At 49.4% G+C, this 24,374-nt stretch overlaps 1 protein-coding gene across 1 annotated transcript; it reads right to left on the bottom strand.

Annotated features, from left to right (window-relative positions):
• Positions 1-13,876: 13,876 nt before the first annotated feature.
• LOC149435206 (E3 ubiquitin/ISG15 ligase TRIM25-like) lies at positions 13,877-16,388 on the bottom strand. Its single transcript, XM_089662906.1, has one exon. It carries the CDS (start codon positions 16,386-16,388, stop codon positions 14,658-14,660), a length of 1,731 nt encoding a protein of 576 aa, XP_089519032.1. The 3' UTR covers positions 13,877-14,657.
• Positions 16,389-24,374: the final 7,986 nt, after the last annotated feature.

The following is a 24,374-nucleotide window of genomic DNA, read 5'->3' as shown; positions in this document are numbered from 1 at the left end:
ATGACAAAATGGAACACACCAGCAGTGTGAGGAGACCTGAAAGTGGCACATGGCAGAGTGTGGCGATGGAGACAGCAGCAATGGGAGGCCGTACAGGGACCCATGAGACACTGTGGACCTGGCAGCAGCAAGAGGAGGCGGTACTGGGGCCCATGGCAGATTACGGGCCTGGCAGCAGCAATGGGAGGCCCGTAATCTGCCAGCACCCTATGACAAAAAGTGGAACACACCAGCAGTGTGAGGAGACCTGAAAGTGGCACATGGCAGAGTGTGGCGATGGAGACAGCAGCAATGGGAGGCCGTACAGGGACCCATAAGAGACTGTGGACCTGGCAGCAGCATGAGGAGGCGGTACAGGGGCCCATGGCAGATTACGGGCCTGACAGCAGCAATGGGAGGCCCGTAATCTGCCAGCACCCTATGACAAAATGGAACACACCAGCAGTGTGAGGAGACCTGAAAGTGGCACATGGCAGAGTGTGGCGATGGAGACAGCAGCAATGGGAGGCCGTACAGGGACCCATGAGACACTGTGGACCTGGCAGCAGCATGAGGAGGCGGTACGGGTGCCCATGGCAGATTACGGGCCTAGCAGCAGCAATGGGAGGCCCGTAATCTGCCAGCACCCTATGACAAAATGGAACGCACCAGCAGTGTGAGGAGACCTGAAAGTGGCACATGGCAGAGTGTGGCGATGGAGACAGCAGCAATGGGAGGCCGTACAGGGACCCATGAGACACTGTGGACCTGGCAGCAGCATGAAGAGGCAGTACAGGGGCCCATGGCAGATTACAGGCCTGGCAGCAGCAATGGGAGGCCCGTAATCTGCCAGCACCCTATGACAAAAAATGGAACACACCAGCAGTGTGAGGAGACCTGAAAGTGGCACATGGCAGAGTGTGGCGATGGAGACAGCAGCAATGGGAGGCCGTACAGGGACCCATGAGACACTGTGGACCTGGCAGCAGCATGAGGAGGCGGTACGGGGGCCCATGGCAGATTACGGGCCTAGCAGCAGCAATGGGAGGCCCGTAATCTGCCAGCACCCTATGACAAAATGGAACACACCAGCAGTGTGAGGAGACCTGAAAGAGGCACATGGCAGAGTGTGGCGATGGAGACAGCAGCAATGGGAGGCCGTACAGGGACCCATGAGACACTGTGGACCTGGCAGCAGCATGAAGAGGCGGTACAGGGGCCCATGGCAGATTGCAGGCCTGGAAGCAGCAATGGGAGGCCCGTAATCTGCCAGCACCCTATGACAAAAAATGGAACACACCAGCAGTGTGAGGAGACCGGAAAGTGGCACATGGCAGAGTGTGGCGATGGAGACAGCAGCAATGGGAGGCCGTACAGGGACCCATGAGACACTGTGGACCTGGCAGCAGCATGAGGAGGCGGTACGGCGGCCCATGGCAGATTACGGGCCTAGCAGCATCAATGGGAGGCCCGTAATCTGCCAGCACCCTATGACAAAATGGAACACACCAGCAGTGTGAGGAGACCTGTAAGTGGCACATGGCACAGTGTGGCGATGGAGACAGCAGCAATGGGAGGCCGTACAGGGACCCATGAGAGACTCTGGACCTGGCAGCAGCATGAGGAGGCGGTACTGGGGCCCATGGCAGATTACGGGCCTGGCAGCAGCAATGGGAGGCCTGTAATCTGCCAGCACCCTATGACAAAATGGAACACACCAGCAGTGTGAGGAGACCTGAAAGTGGCACATGGCAGAGTGTGTTGATGGAGACAGCAGCAATGGGAGGCCGTACAGGGACCCATGAGAGACTCTGGACCTGGCAGCAGCATGAGGAGGCAGTACGGGGGCCCATGGCAGATTACGGGCCTAGCAGCAGCAATGGGAGGCCCGTAATCTGCCAGCACCCTATGACAAAATGGAACACACCAGCAGTGTGAGGAGACCTGAAAGTGGCACATGGCAGAGTGTGGCGATGGAGACAGCAGCAATGGGAGGCCGTACAGGGACCCATGAGACACTGTGGACCTGGCAGCAGCATGAGGAGGCGGTACGGGGGCCCATGGCAGATTACGGGCCTGGCAGCAGCAATGGGAGGCCCGTAATCTGCCAGCACCCTATGACAAAATGGAACACACCAGCAGTGTGAGGAGACCTGAAAGTGGCACATGGCAGAGTGTGGCGATGGAGACAGCAGCAATGGGAGGCCGTACAGGGACCCATGAGAGACTCTGGACCTGGCAGCAGCATGAGGAGGCGGTACGGGGGCCCATTGCAGATTACGGGCCTGGCAGCAGCAATGGGAGGCCCGTAATCTGCCAGCACCCTATGACAAAATGGAACACACCAGCAGTGTGAGGAGACCTGAAAGTGGCACATGGCAGAGTGTGGCGATGGAGACAGCAGCAATGGGAGGCCGTACAGGGACCCATGAGACACTGTGGACCTGGCAGCAGCATGAGGAGGCGGTACGGGGGCCCATGTCAGATTACGGGCCTGGCAGCAGCAATGGGAGGCCCGTAATCTGCCAGCACCCTATGACAAAATGGAACACACCAGCAGTGTGAGGAGACCGGAAAGTGGCACATGGCAGAGTGTGGCGATGGAGACAGCAGCAATGGGAGGCCGTACAGGGACCCATGACAGATTATGGGCCTGGCAGCAGCATGAGGAGGCGGTACAGGGGCCCATGGCAGATTACGGGCCTGGCAGCAGCAATGGGAGGCCCGTAATCTGCCAGCACCCTATGACAAAATGGACAGCACCAGCAGTGTGAGGAGACCTGAAAGTGGCACATGGCAGAGTGTGGCGATGGAGACAGCAGCAATGGGAGGCCGTACAGGGACCCATGACACACTCTGGACCTGGCAGCAGCATGAGGAGTCGGTACGGGGGCCCATGGCAGATTACGGGCCTGGCAGCAGCAATGGGAGGCCCGTAATCTGCCAGCACCCTATGACAAAATGGAAAAAACCAGCAGTGTGAGGAAACCTGAAAGTGGCACATGGCAGAGTGTGGCTATGGAGACAGCAGCAATGGGAGGCCGTACAGGGACCCATGAGAGACTCTGGACCTGGCAGCAGCATGAGGAGGGGGTACGGGGGCCCATGGCAGATTACAGGCCTGGCAGCAGCAATGGGAGGCCCGTAATCTGCCAGCACCCTATGACAAAATGGAACACACCAGCAGTGTGAGGAGACCTGAAAGTGGCACATGGCAGAGTGTGGCGATGGAGACAGCAGCAATGGGAGGCCGTAGAGGGACCCATGAGAGACTCTGGACCTGGCAGCAGCATGAGGAGGCGGTACGGGGGCCCATGGCAGATTACGGGCCTGGCAGCAGCAATGGGAGGCCCGTAATCTGCCAGCACCCTATGACAAAATGGAACACACCAGCAGTGTGAGGAGACCTGAAAGTGGCACATGTTTGGGGCATGATTCATGGCGGATTTAGTCAGTTGTGTCAGGAACTGGTGGTTTGAAATCCAGACTAATCCACGCCTGATTCATTTTCACAAACGTGAGTCTCTCCACACTTTGGGTGGACAGTTGTGTCCTCCGCGGAGTTACAATACCTCCTGCCGCACTAAACACGCGCTCCGATGCCACGCTACTGGCCGGGCATGACAGCCTTTCAAGGGCAAATTCAGCTAGTTGGGGCCAAAGGTCAAGTTTCGTTGCCCAGTAGTCAAGGGGATTGTCTACCTCGGTTGGCAGGGTGCTGTCCAAGTAGGCCCAAGCCTGTTGTTTGAGGTCCTGCTCCAGGTCCACCTGATGCTGCTGCTGCTGCTGCGGCTGGTTAGTAGTTTCCTCATTGCGCTGGTGAAGAAAGCTACTCATCATCGACTGCAGACTGAGGCAGCCGCTGCTGGTGGAGCTGCCACTGCTCCTACCACCCCACCCCTCCCCTGCTGCCATGGCAGCGGAACGCGAGCGCACAGGGCCCACAGTGTCTGAGGATGGACGTTGGCGCACAAAGGCAGAGACCAACTGACTACATAGGTGGTTTTTATAGTACGTTATTTTGGCCTCCCTCTCAGCAGGTGTGAAAAAGGCCACCATTTTTGAACGGTAGCGAGGGTCCAACAAGGTGGACAGCCAAAAGTCATCCCTCTGTCTGATGGTTATTATTCGGCTGTCGCTACGCAAGCAACCGAGCATGCTATGGGCCATTTGTGCCAAGGAATGCGAGGGACTCCCTGCCTCCATCTCCACAGCATACTGCCACGGTGCGTCTGGGTCCTCTGTCTCCTCCTCCTCCTCTACCAGATGCTCCTGCTCCTCCACTCCTGTCCGCTGAGTGGAAAAGCCACCCATTTCACTCAATAATTCCTGAGCACAAATGTCCTCCTCTACCTCCTCCTCTTCTTCCTGTTCTGCCCCCACAGGGGTCATGTGGCGTTGAGATCTGTGCGCCACGTCTACCGCACCCTGACCAGCCATTGTTAACAGCATTTGTTCCAGGACGTGCAACAGAGGAATGACGTCGTTCATCCCATAGTCCTGCCGACTCACGAATAGCGTGGCCTCCTCAAAGGGCCTGAGCAAGCGGCAGGTGTCACGCATGAGCTGCCAATGGCTGACATCTAAGTTACACAGGGGAGTACCTTTATCCGCTTGTACCATCAGGAAATTGGTGATGGCCTTTCGCTGCTCGTAAAGGCGGTCTAACATATGTAGGGTTGAATTCCACCTTGTTGCAACGTCGCAGATCAGGCGATGCTGTGGAATTCCGTTCTGCCGCTGCAGCTCAATGAGGGTGTTCTTTGCGGTGTAGGAATGGCTGAAATGCATGCAAAGTTTACGTGACATTTTAAGGATGTCTTGCAGTGGGATGGTGGATTTTAGGAACCGCTTGACAACCAGATTGAACACGTGAGCCATGCATGGCGCATGGCACAACCTTCCTTGACGCAGAGCAGACACCATGTTCTTTCCGTTGTCGGTCAACATGGTTCCGATTTTCAGTTTGCGCGGAGACAGCCATCTGTCGATTTCTCTGTTCATTACACTCAGAAGTTCCTCCCCTGTGTGACTACGTTCGCCAAGGCATACCAGGTACAGCACAGCGTGACACCGTTGCGCCCTGCACATGTGATATGTTGGTCGGGTAATGGGACTTGGCACGGGGGTAGCGGCTGAGGACACGGCGGAAGAAGAGGTGGTAGAGGCGGACATCTTTGCCGGACCAAGGACGTGCAAACGTGGAGGCAAAAGCGGCGTGACCTGTCCAAGTTGCTGGTGCGGCTGTGCCGGCACCACGTTCACCCAGTGGGCCGTAAATGACATGTACTGTCCCTGACCGTAGTTACAGCTCCACACGTCGGCGCTGCCGTGCACTTTGGCAGAGACCGACATGCTCAAAGACTGGCCCACCATCTCTTCTACATGTGAATGCAGGGCTGGCACTGCCTTTTTGGCAAAGAAATGCCGGCTTGGCACTCTCCAACGCGGCGCGGCACAAGCCATCATTTCTCGGAAAGGTGCTGAGTCCACCACTTGGAAAGGGAGAGACTGCAGCACCAGCAACTTGGACAGGAGGACGTTCAGCTTCTGCACCGTCGGGTGCGTGCTCGCAAACTGTTGTCTCTTGGAAACGGATTCCAAGAAAGACTGCTGACGGAATCCGTGAAGAGGAGTAGCAGGAGAAGGAGCATCTGAACGAGCGGAAGATGCCAACGAGCGACAACTCCCCTCAGCAGAGGTGTTGGAGCCTTGACTGGCTGATAGAGGGCGATTGATGTCGGGTGACGGAGCAAGTAACGGAGCGGGTGATGGAGCGGGGGCTGGGGCAGGCATAACCGCCGTATCTTTATCACGGTTTTCCCAGGCCACTGAATGGCGACGCTGCATATGCTGACGCAACGCTGTAGTCCCAACATGGGCCCCCTGACCAAGCTTGACTTTCTGGCCACATAGTCGACATACGGCTACGTTTACTTCCTCGGGCGGCTTGACGAAAAATTGCCACACCGCCGAGTAGGAAACTTTGCCCCCGCTACTCCTCACTGGCTGACTGCTACTTCCTCCGTGCACACCGGCACCACTACTGGCCGTGGTGGTAGGCTGCAGTGGAGCTGGTGCTCTACTCCATGGCCATTTGCCTCCACTGACACTGCTGCGACCCTGCTGCCTCCTGGGCAACCCACCGACTGTTTTGCTCGCTGCCAAGCTGGCACCCTCTTCTCCTGATGATGCGGAAGAAATTACCTGATGACGACGAGGCTGGTAAGTGCGATCAGCCTCATCATCATCAATTAGGGTCTCCCCCTCACTACTAGCCCCCTCGGCTGCGAGTGGGTCAGGAGACAGACCTGTCTCTAGACCGGCTACCGAGCCACTCTCCTCGCCAGTACTTCTTCGCCTGGCTGCTGAAGAGGCGATTGTCTCCCCCCGTTCCTGACCGCCCTCTGTTAGCTCTTCCTCACTGTACAGTGGGGCTGAGCCCACAGCATGCGATACTTCGCTTGGTGAGGGAACAGCAAAGGACAGGGGCAGGTCGAGGACACGTGATTTCAGTGGGCTTGCTCCCAGGCCATGCCAACTAACGGTTGTGTCTGACGTACCCACCGACCGTTGGCTGTAGGTGTCAGAGGTGACCTGGGAAGAGGAAGACGACCGAGCCAACCAATCGATGACGGCAGGGTTGTCGGTGGAGACACGACCGCTGGATGACACCGGGAGCACTGGCCTCTTTCTGCGACTAGTGCTGCCTCGACCCCTTCCTCTGCTGCCACATCTGCTCGCTCCTAAAACATTGCCTCCTCTGCCACTCCTCTGCATGTTGTCTGACATACTCTTTAATTCAACGATTCTGTGTCCCTGAGTAACAATTCTGTGTCCCTGAGTAACAATTCTGTGTCCCTCAGTAACAATTCTGTGTCCCTGAGTAACAATTCTGTGTCCCTGAGTAACAATTGTGTGTCCCTCAGTAACAATTCTGTGTCCCTCAGTAACAATTCTGTGTCTGTCCCTGAGTAACAATTCTGTGTCCCTCAGTAACAATTCTGTGTCTGTCCCTGAGTAACAATTCTGTGTCCCTCAGTAACAATTCTGTGTCCCTCAGTAACAATTCTGTGTCTGTCCCTGAGTAACAATTCTGTGTCCCTGAGTAACAATTCTGTGTCCCTGAGTAACAATTCTGTGTCCCTGAGTAACAATTCTGTGTCCCTCAGTAACAATTCTGTGTCCCTCAGTAACAATTCTGTGTCTGTCCTTGAGTAACAATTATGTGTCCCTCAGTAACAATTCTGTGTCTATCCCTGAGTAACAATTATGTGTTCCTGAGTAACAATTCTGTGTCCCTCAGTAACAATTCTGTGTCCCTCAGTAACAATTCTGTGTCTGTCCCTGAGTAACAATTCTGTGTCCCCGAGTAACAATTCTGTGTCCCCAAGTAACAATTCTGTGTCCCTGAGTAACAATTCTGTGTCCCTCAGTAACAATTCTGTGTCCCTCAGTAACAATTCTGTGTCTGTCCCTGAGTAACAATTCTGTGTCCCTCAGTAACAATTCTGTGTCCCTCAGTAACAATTCTGTGTCCCTCAGTAACAATTCTGTGTCTGTCCCTGAGTAACAATTCTGTGTCCCTGAGTAACAATTCTGTGTCCCTCAGTAACAATTCTGTGTCCCTCAGTAACAATTTTGTGTCCCTCAGTAACAATTCTGTGTCTGTCCCTGAGTAACAATTCTGTGTCTGTCCCTGAGTAACAATTCTGTGTCTGTCCCTGAGTAACAATTCTGTGTCCCTCAGTAACAATTATGTGTCCCTCAGTAACAATTTTGTGTCCCTCAGTAACAATTCTGTGTCTGTCCCTGAGTAACAATTCTGTGTCTGTCCCTGAGTAACAATTCTGTGTCCCTCAGTAACAATTCTGTGTCCCTCAGTAACAATTCTGTGTCCCTCAGTAACAATTCTGTGTCTGTCCCTCAGTAACAATTCTATGTCTGTCCCTGAGTAACAATTCTGTGTCTGTCCCTGAGTAACAATTCTGTGTCTGTCCCTGAGTAACAATTATGTGTCTGTCCCTCAGTAACAATTCTGTGTCCCTCAGTAACAATTCTGTGTCCCTCAGTAGCAATTCTGTGTCCGTCAGTAACAATTCTGTGTCTGTCCCTGAGTAACAATTCTGTGTCTGTCCCTGAGTAACATTTCTGTGTCTGTCCTTTAGTAACAATTCTGTGTCTGTCCCTGAGTAACAATTCTGTGTCCCTCAGTAACAATTCTGTGTCCCTCAGTAACAATTCTGTGTCCCTCAGTAACAATTCTGTGTTCCTCAGTAACAATTCTGTGTCCCTCAGTAACAATTCTGTGTCTGTCCCTGAGTAACAATTCTGTGTCTGTCCCTGACTAACAATTCTGTGTCCCTAAGTAACGGTTCTGTGTCCCTAAGTAACGGTTCTGTGTCCCTAATACAGAGAGGTCTGTCTCTCTTGAATGACTGGAGGCAAATGGAGAATTGTAAGATGGCCGCAATTTATAGCTCCACCATTACACAGTGCTGGCTGGCTGGCTGCTGATTGGCTAATGCGATCACATGTCATGAATGAATGCATTATGGGTCAGCGCGCCTTGTCTGCGCGCCTTCCCAGAGATCCCTGCTCCGTCGCCGCACATGTCGCCGCAATTTTTGGAAAAATTTCGATTCGCGCATCCGAAGTCTGCTAATTTTCGGATTCGGCGCGAATCGAAATTTTCCTAATATTCGAAACGAATTCCACTTCGCCTACTTCGATTCGCTCATCTCTAATCATGATCATCTACAAACAGCCTTTTCACAATTGCAGGCGCAGGTTGAGGACGCAGTCGCAGGAATAACCTGTGAATCAATGGAATAGCGGAGTCTGTGTTGGATCTCTCACAAACCATAACCAAGGTATTCAAGTCACTCCTTCCGGATCGCAGCCCCGGGTCCTTCGCTTGTGATCGCATCCATAGAGCCCTGCGCCCTAAACCTCCTACTGATAAACCGCCTGGGGACATTGTTCTGTGTATGAAAGATTTCTTGACTAAAGAAGATATTCTTAGAGCCGCTCACAATACCCCAACGATCTCCTTCCATGGCTCGGTTTTACAAATCTTTGCAGATGTTTCTCCGGCTACGTTGGAGAAGCGCAGAAATATGAAGGAGGTTACAACGGCCCTTTTCTCAGCTCATATCCATTATAAATGGGGCTTCCCTTTTAAGTTGATAGTCCCATATAATGGGAGCACATATATAGCCACACCCCTTCCCGAAGGTAGAGAGATCCTGGCCAAGTTGGGCCTGGCAGACGCCCCATCACCTCAACTTCCACCCTCCACCCCTCGTGTTTCTCCCATCTGGCACACTCCATCTCCACGGAGGGACAGGAGGAGAGCCCGAGAAGAGCTGGGCTGATGGGACCATGCCCACCTGCCTATTGTTCATTGTATTGATGGTCCTTGTTCCTGGTCCTCAATTTCCTTTGACTGGGATAGGAACCAACACACAGGGATTTTGTTTATTAGCGTCTCCTACATCTTCGGGATGTGTGTTTTTGTGGACACTGCTATGATGTTCCTGTGTTTCTGTAGACTATATATGCTCTCTCATTGATAAATGGATGTGTTTAGGTTTAACAAGGGTCTTTGGACCCTCTTATTGATTCATGGTCTCAAAACCCTTGAGCACGTTACCCCACCCTGCCACCTGACATGGCTGGAGATGTCACTGCCCGATTGTGGGGTGGCAGCTCCGTTTTGCATGTTTTACGGAGACAGGGTTTGGGCCCATGTGGCCCTTTGATGTTAGAATTTTTTGTTTTTTGTTTGTTTTGTTTTTGTTAGAATTCCATGTCTCTCAGTTACCCTTGGGGCCCATGTGGCCCTTTGATGTTAGAATTTTTTGTTTTTTGTTTGTTTTGTTTTTGTTAGAATTCCATGTCTCTCAGTTACCCTTTTAATTGCAGGAGCTATCACAGCTTCACCCCTATTGTTTTCTGTTTTTTCTCTATTTAAAGCTTTAGTACATGATGTTTGCTTGATGCCGTTGTGTGGACAATTTTGGGGTCTGGATGTCCCCTATGCTGGTACCACTGCCTGTAAATCTGTCTGATGCGGACTCACGGGTCCCTATGCCTAGCCAAATAATTCTGGGAGATGTCTTTTCAATGTGTATTTTTATGCTGATAGTTGCAACCTTTGTATACTATGGTGATTCAATGTATGTCACATGATGTCCAGGGTTTCAATTCGCCAAACAAGCGCAAAACAGCCTTTCTCCAATATAAGTGATTGGGGGCTAAAATCATCTTATTACAGGAAACACATTTTGCATCCGCCAAACACCCGACATATTTCCATAGATCCTATAGACAGGGGTATTATACTTTACATTCCTCCAAGAGTAGGGGAGTGGCCATCTTTCTACATAATTCACTCCCCTTTGAGGTCCAACATGTATATCGTGATCCGGACAGTAGATTTATCATTCTCAAAGGCACCCTATCAGTATGAGAACTTACAATATCAAATATCTATGCACCGAATTCGGCACAAGCTCCCTTTTTCTCTAAATGTTTTGATGTTCTGGATAGATATTTGTCCCCCATCTATTGGTGGGTGGTGATTTTAACTTGGAAGCAAACCCTCTTTTGGACCGGAGCTCCTCCTGGCACTCGTCCCAGGCTTTCCCAAAATCCCTTACTAAGAAACTAGATGCCCTCCAGTTGGTGGACGCCTGGAGGGCGCACAATGCGGGAGCCAGGGATTACTCATTCTACTCTCACCCACATGACTCTTATGCCAGATTAGACTATATCTATTGTACCCCCATTTTACTAGCGAATTCTAGGACAGCTTGCATCCACCGGAGCCCCTGGTCGGATCACAATATTATGGCCCTATCTATCACATGTATGGGATTGGCACCCACCCCCTCCTCTTGGAGACTTAATGACTCCATGATAACTGATCCTGACTCTCGCCAAGAGGTGGTCACATCTATCCGGGAATACTTTCAGTCTAACTCCACTCCTGATATATCTCCAGCCACACTCTGGGTAGCCCATAAGGCGGTCCTACGTGGCTGCCTTATCTCCATGGCCTCATCCAGGAATAGAAAACGATGGCAACAAATACTACTTCTTACCCAAGAATTAGAAGCACACTATAGAAGTCATATTGCTAATCCATCTCTACTTAATAAACAGTTATTGTCCCAAAAGCGTTTAGAATTGAATACTTTGCTTTCCCAAAAGACTGAAAAAACCCTCCGCTGGTCGAAGGCCTCGTTCTTGTTACATAGCAACTCAGCATTCACTATGTTTGCAACGAAATTGAACTACTCTCTGCGCCCCCCACATGTCTATAAGTTACACACCACCTCGGGCGCTATCTCATCTCTACCTCAGGAAGTTTTGGGCATTTTTGAAAACTTTTATTCTAATCTATTAGCTCCTCCCCCATCAGACTCTGTTCCTCCATTAGACTCATGGCTGGATTCTATACCCCTCCCTGCTCTTACACCTCCTCAGGTTGCCTCTCTTAATGCCCCCTGTAATCTGGAGGAAATAACTTGTGCGATTAGCGCGCTAAAAATTTCTACCGCCCCGGGTCCTGACGGATTCACCGCTAGTTATTATAAACATTTCACCTCTACGTTGGCTCCCTATCTGATAACTTTATTTAATGATGTTTTGCAGGGGGGTAAGTTCCCGGAGGAGATGTTGTTGGCTAATGTCTTTAATACCCAAACCACAGAAAGACCACCATCTACCCCAAAACTATAGACCAATCTCAGTGATGAATAACGATCTGAAAATATTTAGCCGTATTTTGGCGGACAGGTTGGCCCCTATTATCTCCTCTCTGGTCTCTCCAGACCAATCGGGTTTTATTCCTGACAGATTCATTACTGACAACATTCATCTCACCCTAAATGTTATTCAAGACGCCAATTTACATTCTAAAGAGGTTCTGTTGATGAGTCTGGACATAAACAAGGCCTTTGACAGTGTTCTCTGGCCCTATTTATTTTCCTTGCTACGGAAAATGGGCTTCAGTGAGGGGTTTTTGGCCGGTATACACGCCCTATACGACTCTCCTAAAACAAGAATTAGGCTTCCCGGCTGTAACTCTGACTTCTTTACATTGGGTAGAGGTACCCGTCAGGGCTGTCCTCTTTCACCCCTTGTATTTCCACTGGTGTTGGAACCTTTGGCAGTGGCGATCAGATCACATCCGGATATCTCTGGCTATCCATTGTTAGTCTCACATTTCAGAATAAGCCTGTATGCCGATGATGTTAAGCTTTTCCTCACTGACCCATTGACTTTATTGCCTAATTTATGTGCCGTATTCAATGATTTTGCTATAACGTCAGGTCTCACCGTTAACTTTACCAAATCGGTGATTATGCCGGTTAATATCCCTGATTACCTCTGCATCTCTCCGCAGTTCTTTCCCATTCTGATGGTCCACAGGCCGGATATCCTATTTAGGTATTAATTTCACCCCCAGATACTTGAATATGTTCCCTGCTAATTATCCACCATGTGTGTCACGTCTCTCTACTCTTCTGAAGATCTGGCATGGTTACCCCATTTCCTTGCTGGGTAGAGTCACGGCTGTTAAAATGAATATTTTGCCTAAACTACTTTATCTTTTCAGAGCACTTCCAGTCCCGATCTCAAAAACGTTTTTGAACCACTTTCAGCGGACTATTAACAATTTTATCTGGGGTAATAAATGTCCACGTTTTGCCTCATCTATTATGTATCACTCATAACGGACTGGAGGTCTCGGTCTTCCCAATTTTTGGCTATATTACCTCTCGGCTCATTTTGCACAACTATCACAATGGGCGACTATTAACTCTCAGACCCCATGGATCAAGTTTGAATCTCAGTCTATACACCCATTCTACTTACCGGGCATTTTGTGGTCCAAAACCTCTCCCCGATCGCTTACCTTTTATAACTCCATAGTGACCCATTCACTGACACTTTGGTCCAAATACAAATCTAAATTAAATTTGGTCTCTTCTATTCCCCCCGGTATCTCATTTTTTTGGTGATCCTACTTTTGCAGCAGCCTTTTCTTCCCCTCACATGTTTCATTGGTGGTATGATCGATCTCTTATCAGATTATCTGATTTCCAAAGAGGAGGATCTTACATTACCTTTGATATGCTGCGCGCGTTTTTAGATATTCCCCTTCGTGAGTACCATCGTTACCGACAGATTAGACACTTTTTTAAGTCACACTTTGGCCTTACCCCATCTTCTCCGATTTCCTTTTTTGAACGTATCAGCCGTGACTGTCCCAGGGGAAGGGGTCTTATTTTTGATCTTTATCACCAATCTTTGCTCTGTCTTTCTCATACACCCCCTTTATACAGACAATAATGGGAGGAGGATGGTGGTATCACTTTCTCGGATGAGGATTGGGATTCCATGGTGGATAACATATGTAAAAGCTCTCGATCTCTTTCTGTTCGTGAGACGGCCCTTAAGGTTTTAACCAGATGGTATTACACCCCATCAAGACTACATGTATTGTTCCCACAAACGTCCCCTCTATGTTTCCGGGGCTGTGGTCTTACAGGCACTTTGGTGCGTATATTTTGGGATTGCCCGTCCATATCTTCGATTTGGTGCAGGTTATCCGAGGTGGCTACCTCACTGGCGGGTATACCAATACGCTTATCTATACAGACCTGTCTATTGGGGGCTCATATTCCAGGGGTCCCTGATGCCATTATGAGATTGATACATTTTATATGTACTGCCACTTTATGGTCTATTGCCGTACATTGGAGGTCTGATGTTGTACCCTTGACCTCCATCCTACACAGAATTGATGCCGTAATGCTCATGGAATGCATTTGTTATACCCTACTGGATGAGATGCACTTATTTGCTAAAAATGGGAGTCATGGAGGGATTATAGACATTTATTACACGATTAACAACATTTCCAGTGAAAAATGACTGACATATACTGCTGACAGAAGTATCATTCAACCTGTCTTATCATCTACGTATTTCATGTTCCTGCAATCTACTCTTTTCTGTTTCTTCTCTTTCTTACTATAATATACTTTCCTGTATTGCACTTTTCAAAAGTGACTTGTTTTTGCTGTAAATATTATTTGAAAATGTACTGTTGTTTTACTGTCTACTTTTAATCAAAAAAATCGTTTGTAAAGAAAAAAAAAAAAACTCGATTTTTATGACAAAAAATAACTGTCATTTTTAAATTGTCAATAAAACCATAATTTTTCAATTGCCATTTTTTGCCACTGTAAAATATAAGTATTATTTTCAAATGAAAAAAATAACTGTCATTTTTTAAATGACCAAAAAAATACACATTTTTCAACTGTCACAATTAACTGTCATTTTCAAATGACAAAAAATGGCACTTTTTATCTGTCAAAACCCCCTCAATTTTTCAACTGTCATTTTATTGCCACTGTCAAAAATAAGTGTGACAAGCATGCATCCAGTGAAGGCGGAACACTCGGACCTCCTGCATGCTTGTTCCTGGTCAGTGACACACTAGGGAGTGAAGTGAAGTTTAGGATGAAGATGACAGCCCCGGAACCTGCAGCTTTCTCCACAAATCACTCCTGTTTCCTGCCCTTCCCCCTATTGGCTGAGTATTGCACCAATCACCAATCAGATCACCCCCCTTGTGATGTCTCTGGGCGGATCTCTCACTTCCGGCTCCTCCCACATATCTTTATACAACCTACCCCTCCCCATACACCTACCCCAGCATGGAGGGGCTGAGTGAAGGTGGTGGTGAAGGTGTGGAGGTGTCGGATCGGGTCACACAGATCATAGAAGGAGATCCGCCCGGCCTCATAATCCAGATCTATCCTGACTCTGGTACTGGAGACACCGCCGGGGAATGGGGTCTTCTTACTGTCATGTATCGCTGAGTACTCATCACCCCCCAACTTCTCCAACCCCCAGGACTTCTTATTATATCCAATCACTGACTGACCTCCTCTCCTGTCTATATTGGGGTAACACATCCCGACTCTCCAGTACTCTGCCCCCCCAACATCCACGTCCCAGTAATGTCTCCCGGAGGAGAAGCTCTGACTGCTCATCACCTGAGGACTCTGGAACCTCTCTGGTGTTTCTGGACGATTCTGATGTGATGATGATGACCAGGATGCAGTTTTCCCGTCATCTGATATATGTAGATAATTACCAGCTATCCTCACATCCAGTAATATGTCTGTAACCCCCGACACCCCCCGTGTTTGCTGTACAGCCCCAATATTTGGTCCTCCAGTGGGGGAGGATTGGGGGTCTGGCCTGGATGGTGGACCATTGATGGGACCTTTGCCCTTTGTAGTAGAATGTGGAGAGACATGTGTGCCTGTACATTTCTGTACATTGACCCCAGACATGATATCAGATAAACCCGTGTGTAATGTGTGTGAGATCCCCCCCACATCCCCATCCCCTCCATCATGGAGGAGGTTTTCATGTCTCTCTCTGTCCTCATCATCTCCATCCTCAGTATCACACAAGTCACCTGTGTCTGATTCCAGTAGGACAGTCAGTGGATCCGTCATGTTACACAGCTCCTCAATGTCCCTCATCTTCCTGGACAGCTCCTCCTTCTTTATTTCCAGATCCCGAATATAATCCAACATGGGACGGGAGACCCGCTCTGCCCACCCGGAGATGTCCCTCAGGACTCTCTTCTCCAGGTCTTCCAGACGTCTCCTGAGGTCTCTGAACAGGGCAGTGACTCTCTTGGTTTCATCATCTGCTTTTCCTTGTACTTTCCTCCTGCGTTCCTGCAGACTCTGGACTCTTTTCTCTGTCTCCTCTCTCTCTGTCATCAGTTTCTGCAGAACATTCCTCAGTTTCTTCTTCTTCATCTCAGAGGCCTTCTCCAAAGTCTCCACCTGGTGTCCCCGATGTTCTCCGGCCAAACTGCAGGACACACAGATACAGGTGGAGTCCTCGGTGCAGTAATACTTCAGTAGTTCCTTATGGACGGAGCATTTCCTGTCCTTCAGGGAAGTGGTGGGGTCACATAGGACGTGTTCTGGTGACTTGCTGTGGACTCTCAGGTGGTTGTCACACAGAGAAGCTTCACACAGCAGACAGGATTTCACAGCCGGTACAGGAGTGTGAATACAGTGAGTACAGAAGACCCCGGACTCCTCCTGCTCTGGATGGGTAGACTGGAAGTTCTCCACTATGTTACGTAGTGTTATGTTCCTCCTCAGTGCAGGACGCTCCTGGAACTCTTCTCTGCATTCAGGACAGGAATAACCTCCAGACCCCTCCTGTGTATCCAACACACGGCCAATACAGTCCCGGCAGAAGTTGTGTCCACATCTCAGGGTTACAGGATCTGTATAAATGTTCAGACAGACGGAACATTCCAGCTCCTTCCTCAGATCAGAAGACGCCATCGCTGAGAGCAGAAGACAGAATGACGGGGAAAGTCTCTAACACTCCGTATCCAAGGTGACCCGTTCTGTACACTCCTACACGGGGCGAGGTGTACATTCCTACACAGGGAGAGGCTGGGACTGAGACACGTAGCTAGAAGAATTATTCTACAGAAGGACACAGACATGTAATAAGTAGTGATGGGTCCAACACCCCCCTGTTCGGTTCGTGGTCCAACATTCCAACTTGACGAAAGTTCAACTGCAAACTTTGAACTCAATGAAAGTCTATGGGACTGGAACTTGTAAATGGAAAAGTGTCCATTCTGAAGGCTTTTATGCCAGTTATTGGCCCCAGAAGTGGTATGGGGACTCGGGACGGCCCTGAGGGACAGGAATCAGTGAGGAAAAAAAAGTACCGTTTTTATAGGGGCCGTCATTTTTCATTGCTTAAAGTAAAAAAACAAAAAAAATTAAAATGTAATTATCATTCCTGGGGGGTCCCCATAAACTCCCTGCAGAGTTGCACATCTGTACAATGTATAGGACCTGCTGCACCACGACTGATATTTATATTATTTTAAAAAAAAGGATGTGTGGGGCCCCCCCTAATCCATACAGACCCATTAGGTCTGGTGGGAAGGTTAGGAGGGACCCCACAGTGACTTTTTTTTTTAAGTGCGTGGGGTTCCCCCTAAAAGCCAAACCAGGTCCTTTAGACCTGATAGGACTTCTAAGGAGAACCCCACCACTGACAAATAGGTGGAAAAAGTGTGGGGTCCCTCCTAACTTCCTACCAGACCCTTGATCTGAGCGCAGGCCTGGTAGGCCTAAAAGTGGGGATGAACGAGTGGCCCTCCCCTCCCTGGGGCTTACCAGGACACATTCCCTCAGCATGGAGACAAGGGCCTCTTCCCCAAAACCCTGGTTGTGGGGGTTTGCAGGCAGGGGGCTCATTAGCATCAGGGTACACCTTTAAATAAGGGGGGCACCCTGATGCTGCCCCCCTTGTGCATGAGTAAGCGGTACAAAATAAAAACATAAGTGCCTTGGGTGTTGGTGGGGCCCTAAACCAAACAGTTGGAAGCGCCCATAATCAGGACTGAGGAATAGGATAGGCAGCATAGGCAGTCTTCAAGGGATCCCAGATCCCTAACAAATGGAATCAGTTACATCAGCATCAGGGACAAGATAGTTGCTGTTGATCCAGGACTGATTCATGTTGATAAATGTCAGCTGGTCAGCGGAGTCTGTGGACAGACGCACTCTTTTATCCGCCACAAAACCTCCAGCAGCACTGAATGTCCGTTCGGAAAGCACGCTGGGTGCAGGACAGGTCAGTAGCTGGATGGCATATTGAGCGAGTTCTGGCCAGTGATCCATCCTCAAGACCCAGTAACCCAGTGGATGTTCAGTTGGAAAGGTCTCCAAGTCTGCTCTTGCCCCTAGATAATCCTGCACCATATGATGCAGACCCTGCCGATGGGTGCTTAAACCTAACATCCCTGGGCACGGAGGAATAAAGAACTGTTTGAAGGCATCAGTCAGCCGGCCACCTTCTCCACCGCTCTTCCTTTGACAGAATGAAGCCTCAGAAACACGTTGTCCAGGAAATGGTGACCTCCCATTGTCTGGAAAGGTTCTACTCAAATGTTTTTTCATGGTGTCCTCAAGATGTTTCATCCTCTGCTCCCTCTGTGAAGACTGGATGAGCTCTGCAACTTCACCCTTGTAACGTGGATCAAGAGGGGTTGCCAACCAGTACTGATCCCTCTCCTTGATACCACGAATCCTCGGGCCCTTACGCAGGCTTTGCAGAATCAGGGAGCCCATGTAGAGTAAGGTTGAAGAGGCAGGAGATTCTGAGTCCTCTGGGTCACTGAGGATGACATTGTCAGGAACTACCTCCTCCCAGCCATGTACTACTCCTGGTTGGGGTTGTGGGGACTGGAAACCACCCCATGAAGACTGCTGTATGTGATCCTCTACTTCCATGGTGCTGCAATCCTCCTCCTTCTCTTCCTCCTCCTGCTGTGTGTTTTGTGGCCCCTCAGGAATGGTTTCTGCATAAAGGGGACCTTGAGAGGACAGGAAATCCTCCTCTTCCTCCCGTTGTTCTGCCTCAAGTGCCCTGTCCATGATTCCATGCAGCGTGTGCTCCAGCAGGAAGACTAGAGGGATAATGTCACTGATGCATGCATTGTCACGGCTCACCATCCCTGTGGCCCCTCAAATGGTGACAGGACAGGCATGCATCCTTTTCAGCAGCCACTGGTGTGGTGAAAAGAAGCCAAGCTCCCCTGAGCCTGTCCTTGTGCCATATTCACACAGGTACTCATTGTTGGTCCTCTGCTGTGTGTGCAGCCGCTGCAGCATTGCCAATGTTGGGTTCCACCTGGTGGACATGTCACAAATGAGGTGGTTGGTGGGCAGGTTGAATTCCCGTTGAATGTCAGCCAGACGAACACTGACCGTGTATGACCACCGGAAATGGCCACAGACTTTTCTGGCCTGCCTCAGAAGATCTGGAAAGCCTGGGGTACCTGTTCAAGAAACACTGCACCACCAAATTCAGGACATGTGCCATGCATGGAACATGTGTCAAGTGTCCCTGTTGGAGGGCGGAGAGAAGGGTGGTGCCATAGTCACACACAACCAATCATGGCTCAATCTTCTGTGGCGTCAACCACCTCTGGGCCGGCCCCTGCAGAGCTGACAGAATCTCTGGCCCGCTGTGGCTCCTGTCCCCTAGATAACCAGCTGAAGCACCACGTGGCATCTCTTAGCCTGACTGCTTGTGTAGCCCCTTGAATGCTTACGGAGCACTGCTGGTTCAGAGGACAATTCAGCAGAAGAGGCCATAGAGGCAGAGGAAGAGGAGGGGGTGGGGCAGACACATGTGGCAGAATCCCCACTAGATTTTTGGAGGCGTGGTGGTGGAACGAGCTCCAGCACTGAACCCTGTCCTGCATCCTTCCCAGCTGCTAGCAGAGTCACCCAGTGTGCCGTGAAGAATATGTAACGTCCCTGACCACGCCTGCTGGACCACGTGTCAGTAATGTGGACCTTTCTGCTGACCGCCCTGTCCGAGGCCAATACATTGCCTTCCACATGATGGTACAGAGCTGGAATGGACTTACGTGATAAGAATTGTCTTTTCAGAACCTCCCACTGTGGTACAGAACATTCTGCAAATTCACGGAAGGGGGCGGAGTCCACCAGATGGAAAGGCAGAAGTTGTAATGCAGCAATTTGGCCAGGCTAGTATTTAGTCACTGAGCATGTGGATGGGTGGGACATGTGGATGGGTGGGACATGTGGATGGCTGGGACATGTGGATGGCTGGGACATGTGGATGGGTGGGACATGTGGATGGTGGGACATGTGGATGGGTGGGACATGTGGATGGGCGGGACCTTTGGATGGGTGGGACCTTTGGATGGGTGGGACATGTGGATGGGTGGGATATATGGATGAGTGGGACATGTGGATGGGCGGGACATGTGGATGGGTGGGATATATGGATGGGTGGGGCATGTGGATGGGCGGGACATGTGGATGGGCGAGACATGTGGATGAGTGGGACATGTGGATGGCTGGGACATGTGGATGGGGCGGGACATGTGGATGGGTGGGACATGTGGATGGGTGAGACATGTGGATGGGTGGGACATGTGGATGGGTGGGATATATGGATGGGTGGGACATGTGGATGGGCGGGACATGTGGATGGGTGGGATATATGGATGGGTGGGGCATGTGGATGGGCGGGACATGTGGATGGGTGAGACATGTGGATGAGTGGGACATGTGGATGGCTGGGACATGTGGATGGTGGGGACATGTGGATGGGGCGGGACATGTGGATGGGTGGGACATGTGGATGGGTGAGACATGTGGATGAGTGGGACATGTGGATGGCTGGGACATGTGGATGGGTAGGACATGTGGATGGGGCGGGACATGTGGATGGGTGGGACATGTGGATGGGTGAGACATGTGGATGAGTGGGACATGTGGATGGCTGGGACATGTGGATGGCTGGGACATGTGGATGGGCGGGACAGAATTTTTTTTATGGTTCAGCAAATGGGGTAGTGAAATTTTATGAATATATTTCAAATATACAGAATGTCTTTAAAAATACAAATCTACATTTTTGGGTGAGACATGTGGATGGGCGAGACATGTGGATGAGTGGGACATGTGGATGGCTGGGACATGTGGATGGGTGGGACATGTGGATGGGGCGGGACATGTGGATGGGTGAGACATGTGGATGAGTGGGACATGTGGATGGCTGGGACATGTGGATGGGGCGGGACATGTGGATGGGTGAGACATGTGGATGAGTGGGACATGTGGATGGCTGGGACATGTGGATGGCTGGGACATGTGGATGGGGCGGGACATGTGGATGGCTGGGACATGTGGATGGGTAGGACATGTGGATGGGTAGGACATGTGGATGGGTGGGACATGTGGATGGGTGGGACATGTGGATGGGTGAGACATATGGATGGGTGGGACATGTGGATGGGTGAGACATGTGGATGGGTTGGACATGTGGATGGGTGGGACATGTGGATGGGTGGGATATGTGGATGGGTGGGACATGTGGATGGGCGGGACATGTTGATGGGTGGGATATATGGATGGGTGGGATATATGGATGGGTGGGGCATGTGGATGGGCGGGACATGTGGATGGGTAAGACATGCGGATGGGTAAGACATGCGGATGGGTGAGACATGCGGATGGGTGAGACATGCGGATGGGCGAGACATGTGGATGAGTGGGACATGTGGATGGGTGGGACATGTGGATGGGTGGGACATGTGGATGGGTGGGACATGTGGAGAGGAGGGACATGTGGATGGGTGGGACATGTGGATGGGTGAGACATGTGGATGGCTGGGACATGTGGATGGGCGGGACATGTGGATGGCTGGGACATGTGGATGGGCGGGACAGAATTTTTTTTATGGTTCAGCAAATGGGGTAGTGAAATTTTATAAATATATTTCAAATATACAGAATGTCTTTAAAAATACAAATCTACATTTTTGGGATTTATTTACAAATATAAGTAAAACTATATGTTAAAAAACATCTGAAGAATACATATAAAAAAAATCACATATCATATGTGTGATTGTGTGTATGAAGGGAAATGTGTGATTTTGTGCATGGCGGGAAATGTGTGATTTTGTGCATGTTTCTACAACACTGAAGAGTGGGTGTGGCCTAATGACATTGACCACGCACAACAACAACCAGCGAGATATACTCACACGTTTATAGCATGTGATTCCCAAAGTCACCTGCAGGGGGCACTGTAACCACATTCTGCAAGTCACACATTTATAGCGTGTGATTCCCAAAGTCACCCGCAGGGGGCGCTGTAACCGCAGTCTGCAAGTCACACATTTATAGCGTGTGATTCCCAAAGTCACCCGCAGGGGCGCTGTAACCGCAGTTTGCAAGTCACACGTTTATAGCTTGTGATTCCCAAAGTCACCCGCAGGGGGCGCTGTAACCGCGGTCTACATGTCACACGTTTATAGCGTGTGATTCCCAAAGTCACCCGCAGGGGGTGCTGTAACCGCGGTCTGCATGTCACAAGTTTATAGCGTGTGATTCCCAGAGTCACCCGCAGGGGGCGCTGTAACCACAGTCTGCAACTCACACGTTTATAGCGTGTGATTCCAAAAGTCACCCGCAGGGGGCGCTGTAACCACAGTCTGTAACTCACACGTTTATAGCGTGTGATTCCCAAAGTCACCCACAGGGGGCGCTGTAACCGCAGTCTGTAACTCACATGTTTTTAGCGTGTGATTCCCAGAGTCACCTGTGTGGCGCTGTTGAGCTCCTTCATCATTGGTGGTGCAGCATGGAGCTCTGGAGAGGTCTCAGGGTTGTCATTAGTAAAGTCACCTGTAGAGGCGATGTTGAGCAGACATTACAAATCCACAAGAACATTGGGAGCCGTCCAATCACGGCCCCCCTACACAAGAAGTGGGCGTGTCCCTGGGTAAAAGGAGGTGACAGAAATGTCGCTGACCAATAGAAAGAGAGCGAACAATCCAAGCGTGCATCTTCTACAACTGGCCATACATCATACAATCCCATCCTACATACATCATACAATCCATCCTACATACATCATACAATCCATCCTACATACATTATACAATCCCATCCTACATACATCGTACAATCCATCCTACATACATCATACAATCCCATCCTACATACATCATACAATCCATCCTACATACATCATACAATCCCATCCTACATACATCGTACAATCCCATCCTACGTACATCATACAATCCCATCCTACATACATCATACAATCCATCCTACATACATCATACAATCCATCCTACATACATCATACAATCCATCCTACATACATCATACAATCCCATCCTACATACATCATACAATCCCATCCTACAAACATCATACAATCCCATCCTACATACATCATACATCCCATCCTACATACATCATACATCCCACCCTACATACATCATACAATCCATCCTACGTACATCATACAATCCCATCCTACATACATCATACAATCCCATCCTACAAACATCATACAATCCCATCCTACATACATCATACATCCCATCCTACATACATCATACATCCCACCCTACATACATCATACAATCCATCCTACATACATCATACAATCCCATCCTACAAACATCATACAATCCCATCCTACATACATCATACATCCCATCCTACGTACATCATACATCCCACCCTACGTACATCATACAATCCATCCTACTTACATCATACAATCCATCCTACTTACATCATACAATCCATCCTACATACATCATACATCCCATCCTACATACATCATACAATCCATCCTACATATATCATACAATCCATCCTACGTACATCATACAATCCATCCTACTTACATCATACAATCCATCCTACATACATCATACAATCCATCCTACATACATCATACAATCCATCCTACATACATCATACAATCCCATCCTACATACATCATACAATCCATCCTACGTACATCATACAATCCATCCTACGTACATCATACAATCCATCCTACTTACATCATACAATCCATCCTACATACATCATACAATCCCATCCTACGTACATCATACAATCCATCCTACGTACATCATACAATCCATCCTACGTACATCATACAATCTCATCCTACATACATCATACAATCCCATCCTACTTACATCATACAATCCCATCCTACGTACATCATACAATCCCATCCTACATACATCATACAATCCATCCTACATACATCATACAATCACATCCTACATACATCATACAATCCATCCTACATACATCATACAATCCATCCTACATACATCATACAATCCATCCTACATACATCATACAATCCATCCTACATACATCATACAATCCCATCCTACTTACATCATACAATCCATCCTACATACATCATACAATCCATCCTACATACATCATACCTCCCATTCTACATACATCATACAATCCCATCCTACTTACATCATACAATCCATCTTACATACATCATACAATCCCATCCTACATACATCATACAATCCCATCCTGCAATTCTCCTTCACATATGAATATTAAGGGGGAACCCCACATGTCTGGTATGGATATAAGGGGGAACCCCACACATGTCTGGTATGGATATTAAGGGGAACCCCACACATGTCTGGTATGGATATAAGGGGGAACCCCACACATGTCTGGTATGGATATTAAGGGGGAACCCCACATGTGTCTGGTATGGATATTAAGGGGGAACCCCACACGTGTCTGGTATGGATATTAAGGGGGAATCCCACACGTGTCTGGTATGGATATTAAGGGGGAACCCCACACATGTCTGGTATGGATATGAAGGGGGAACCCCACACATGTCTGGTATGGATATTAAGGGGGAACCCCACACGTGTCTGGTATGGATATTAAAGG

This window comes from Staurois parvus, unplaced genomic scaffold, assembly GCF_062004578.1.
Source record: "Staurois parvus isolate SC_StPar_1 unplaced genomic scaffold, SC_StPar_1.0 ptg001585l, whole genome shotgun sequence".
Lineage (NCBI taxonomy): Eukaryota > Metazoa > Chordata > Amphibia > Anura > Ranidae > Staurois > Staurois parvus.
The sequence above is the reverse complement of the archived record's forward strand: the minus strand, read 5'-3'. Positions and strand labels throughout refer to the sequence as shown.